Here is a 4,420-nt window from a genome sequence, read left to right on the forward strand (position 1 = left end):
ATAATTTATATAAAAAAAATTCATCATCTAACATCTTCCTCATGAATAGAATTGTGTGTGCATAATTTCTTTATATCTATCTACCTATTTACATATTAAAAAAAAAAAAATCTTTTTATTTTGTTTTGTTTCAGTTTTCATTTCATCCTGTTCTTAGTGATCTTACTTCAACAAAAAATTTTTCCCAAAATCTTGTTTGCATAATTTTTTTTTTTCATCTTTTTTTTGTTTGTTTATAATTTCTGGGTTTTCTTAACTTAAAAACACTTTAATAATCTCAATAATTTTTATTTTTTTTTTCAAGAATTATCTCTATCTCTATCTCTATCTCTATCTCTATGTTTATAAATTTATAAAATTATAGGTAACATTTTGTTGCTCTAGACGATTAAGGGACAGGAAAAAAATGAATAATAATAATAATACTGCTACTAACAGTGGGGTCACAGTAGTGGGATCAGATGCACCTTCAGACTACCATATTTCTCCAAGAACTGAAGCCCCAAGTAAGCTCACCACCGTTGGATCACCCCCACAATCCATCACAAACCAGCTTGCTACATCTGCTCCGCCGTACCCGGCGCCACCGCCGCCGGCCGGCGCAACAACATCAACAGAAAAAAAGAAAAGAGGTAGACCCAGAAAATATGCTCAAGATGGGTCAGTCAGAAAAGCTTTATCACCAAAACCCATCTCATCTGCTGCTCCGCCGGTCATCGATTTTTCCACCGGAAAAAGAGGCAAAATCCGGTCACAACCTGCCGGAAAATACCAACATCCACAACCACCCGAAAAGATTGAAACTTTAGGTAAGTTAAATTTGTTTTTGTGTTTAAAGTTTGTGTCTTTATACTAAATGTGAAGTGGGTATGTATGAATTATTTGATCTGATTAAACAGTTTCAAGGGTTTTGATTAAATTGAAGTGGGACCTAAATGAATAGAAACCCTTTCAACTTTGAGATCTTGATGTTAATAGATAGTTCTAGAAGCTCTTTGCTTTATATGTGGAAGTTGGTGAGTAAATTGGGAGAATCTTGAAACAGATGATTCTAATTTGTTGCATACCTTTTGGGATATACATATACAGATGCATACATATATATGACAAGAAATACTAACAGAGAAGGGGATAAAACTTAGGTTTTAATGAATCTTTTTCTATAAACCTTAAGGTTTCAACAAGTGTAGTTAGTTGTGTTGTATTGTCACTCTCTATATATTTGCAAATATCAGAAGTAGTTTGCTTTAATGGTGTGGGGTTTGTTTGTTTGTTGGTTTAAAGTTCTTATGTGACTGTTATATTGTGGGGTTTCTTCTTTCTTGCACATTTGATGTCTTCCATAGAATTTTGTGGAGAATTTATCTGCTTAGGGCTTCACTATCTTTTTACAAATATTGTTAAGATCTGTTATACTGTAGTTTTTATTCAGATTAAATTATTCAGGTTATATTACTTTAGTCAATAAGTCAATAACGAGTTATACCCTTCAATGTTTATTGATTAGGCGGCGATTGGGTTCCAAGCTCTGTTGGTGCTAATTTTATGCCTCATATCATTAATGTCAACGTAGGAGAGGTAAAAGTTTTATACTTTTCAATTTATCACCGTTGAATATTTTTCGTGCGGAGTTTATAATTTTGAATTTTGTTTTTTTTTTTTTTTTTTTGGTTGTGTGCAATTAGGATGTGACAATGAAGGTTATATCGTTCTGCCAACAAGGACCGCGTGCAATATGCATTCTTTCTGCAAACGGTGTAATTTCCAGTGTTACCCTTCGACAGGCCGACTCCTCTGGTGGTACATTGACTTATGAGGTGATAAATTAATCATCTTTGACCACTTATCATTTGTTTATTGGACTTAAATGAGTTTAGTATTTATCAAATTTAACATTGTTTCCATCTTTTTTAAGGGTCGGTTTGAGATACTTTCATTAGCAGGATCATTTATTCCGTCTGAAAGCGGTGGAATAAGAAACAGATCCGGAGGAATGAGTGTTTCTTTATCTAGCCCAGATGGGCGGGTTGTTGGCGGCAGTGTGGCGGGTTTACTGGTTGCCGCCAGTCCTGTGCAGGTATATCTTGATCCCAATATGATTGTACTAAACTACTAGTAAGCCTGTAACCATTTGAATCATTCTTTTTTTTTTTTTTTTTTAATTTCTTATGGGTGTCTGTAATAAACCAGATTATAGTAGGAAGTTTCTTAACCGGTGGCCAACAAGAACAAAAAACCGCCAAGAAACAAAAACCAGAAAACATCACAATCCCCACAACGGCTGCAGTTCCCGGTTTGCTTCCGGTAGTACCAGTACAAGCGCCAGCACCAGAGACTAACGAGGCGTATTCTGCTAAACAAAATCTGTCGTCACCTTCATTTCGTGGAGATAATTGGTCTTCCTATAATGCCCCCGAGTCTCGGAATAATAAGCCAACTGACATCAATGTGAGTCTTCAGTAGTAACTTACAAAGGGTAATTTGGTAAACTGACTTGGATTGTCTATTAGATGATGAATCTGTTACCTTTTGGATTTGGTTGTTTGTACGTAAAACTTTTTTGGGTGGGTTTTATTTTATGTTTGATGGGTCAGTAGTAGAATTGATAAGAAATTAGGTTTTGGGTATGCTTGTTCATCATCAGTAGGTGTTTGTAAATGATTTGGATATTTCCATTTCATCTTGAGTTATTTCATTAAAAAGTTGAATCCTTGTGTTTCGTTTAAGCATTTTCATCATTCATCATTATAAAATAAAAAAAAGGTTTTTCGTGAAAATGAACTTCAATTAACTAATACATTAGTATTTTTCGGTAAATAGGGATCACCAGGAGAATATATTATAAACAACCATCATACAAACAGTATAGCGCAAACGGCTATAGGAGATGCAGTCTAATTTAATTAATGTTAATAATATACATAATTTAAGGTGATGTTTGTTTTTTAAGATGTTTTTATCTGAAGATCTGCGGATCATGTCTGTTAAGAAGATGTGGTCTGAAGGTCTTTATGCTGAATAATGAAGACTGTTTGTTTTTATGTCTGCAACATAACTTAATTCTGTCTGCAGCACTTAGAAGCACATTTCTAAGTCTGCGAGGCTGCAGACATAATAAGACATTATTTTATCTTATGTCTTCAGAAAAACAAACTGTCTGCAGTAAAAACGTCTGCCAGCACGCAGACATAAGACATAATAAGGTCTGCATACAGGAAAACAAACAACACCTAAATGTTATAAATGTTTATAATGTTTATACTTGGGTAAATAATTTCATTGATCCTTATAGTCATGTAATCTAATTTAAATGAATGTTCATAATTTAAATGTTAGTAGTTTAAATTAAAGGACCATCTAGGCAGTAATAATTAATTGGGAAATAATATATTCACCATTTAAATTACTCTTTCTACAAAATATAGCATTATTAAGTTGTAAAGTACAATCTGGATGGTGGGTATATCAATTCAATTCCCTAATTAAAATAAAGGACTTTCTACACCATGTTAAGAACTATCAACATAATTAAAAAACTTAGTGAATCGAATAAATAGTTTTAACATAACTACAAGGACTAACAAATCAATTACTCATATTTCATTTCAGTTAATATAATAGTATTATGATTCTAAATAATATAATATTATTAAGACTTTTATGGCTATTTTTAACATGCATTATTTGTTTGTACATTGAAAGTAATCATCGATTTTTTGAAAATGACTACCATCGACCAACTCAACGTACTACTAGTTGATCATAATTAAACTTAATTTTTATTTATTGATGTTATAGGTTGTTTTTGGAAAAATTAATATTATTATTTTAATTAATACTCCGTATTATTTTATCATATACTCCCTCCCTCTCATATTTATTGTCACCAGACAAAAAACACACAGTTTTAGGAAATCTCACTAACTTTATTTCTCCACTAATGAAATATATTCTCTCTCCAGATCCACCAATGAAATATCTTCTTTCCTTTCTATTTATGAAAGTGGACAATTAATTTGGGACATCTCAAAATGGAATAATGGACAATAATATAGGGATGGAGGGAGTAACTATTTATTTGATTGATTTAGATAATGTAATAAAATAAAATAATATTATTATTGTTGAGATAATAATGGAGTATTGTATTAGAAGATTATTACTATATTTACTTCTTATATTATATTCATATGATATAATATACGTATATAATATTTTAATGTTACACAATATTAATTGATATGTATTTTGATCATGCATATTTTTACCATAGGGTTTAACATGCCTGATCAATACGTTATTGGGGTTTAAGGATCTTAGAACGAGGCTCTCCGGTCCGGCTACCGTAAATAACCCTGGCCGACATGATTATGTCGGCGGGGTGACCAAGTGATTAAGTCCACCTTCGATGACAGGTCGT

General features: G+C 32.3%; 1 protein-coding gene across 1 annotated transcript; it reads left to right on the forward strand.

Moving 5' to 3' along the window:
* The first annotated feature begins 325 nt into the window (after window positions 1–325).
* On the forward strand, window positions 326–2,704 carry LOC139852386 (AT-hook motif nuclear-localized protein 1-like). Its single transcript, XM_071841672.1, has 5 exons — window positions 326–809; window positions 1,508–1,578; window positions 1,686–1,817; window positions 1,916–2,077; window positions 2,191–2,704. The coding sequence occupies exons 1-5, from the start codon at window positions 407–409 to the stop codon at window positions 2,461–2,463; spliced, it is 1,041 nt and encodes a 346-aa protein (XP_071697773.1). The 5' UTR covers window positions 326–406; the 3' UTR covers window positions 2,464–2,704.
* Window positions 2,705–4,420: the final 1,716 nt, after the last annotated feature.

Source organism: Rutidosis leptorrhynchoides, chromosome 6 (assembly GCF_046630445.1).
Source record: "Rutidosis leptorrhynchoides isolate AG116_Rl617_1_P2 chromosome 6, CSIRO_AGI_Rlap_v1, whole genome shotgun sequence".
NCBI classification, from domain to species: Eukaryota; Viridiplantae; Streptophyta; class Magnoliopsida; order Asterales; family Asteraceae; genus Rutidosis; species Rutidosis leptorrhynchoides.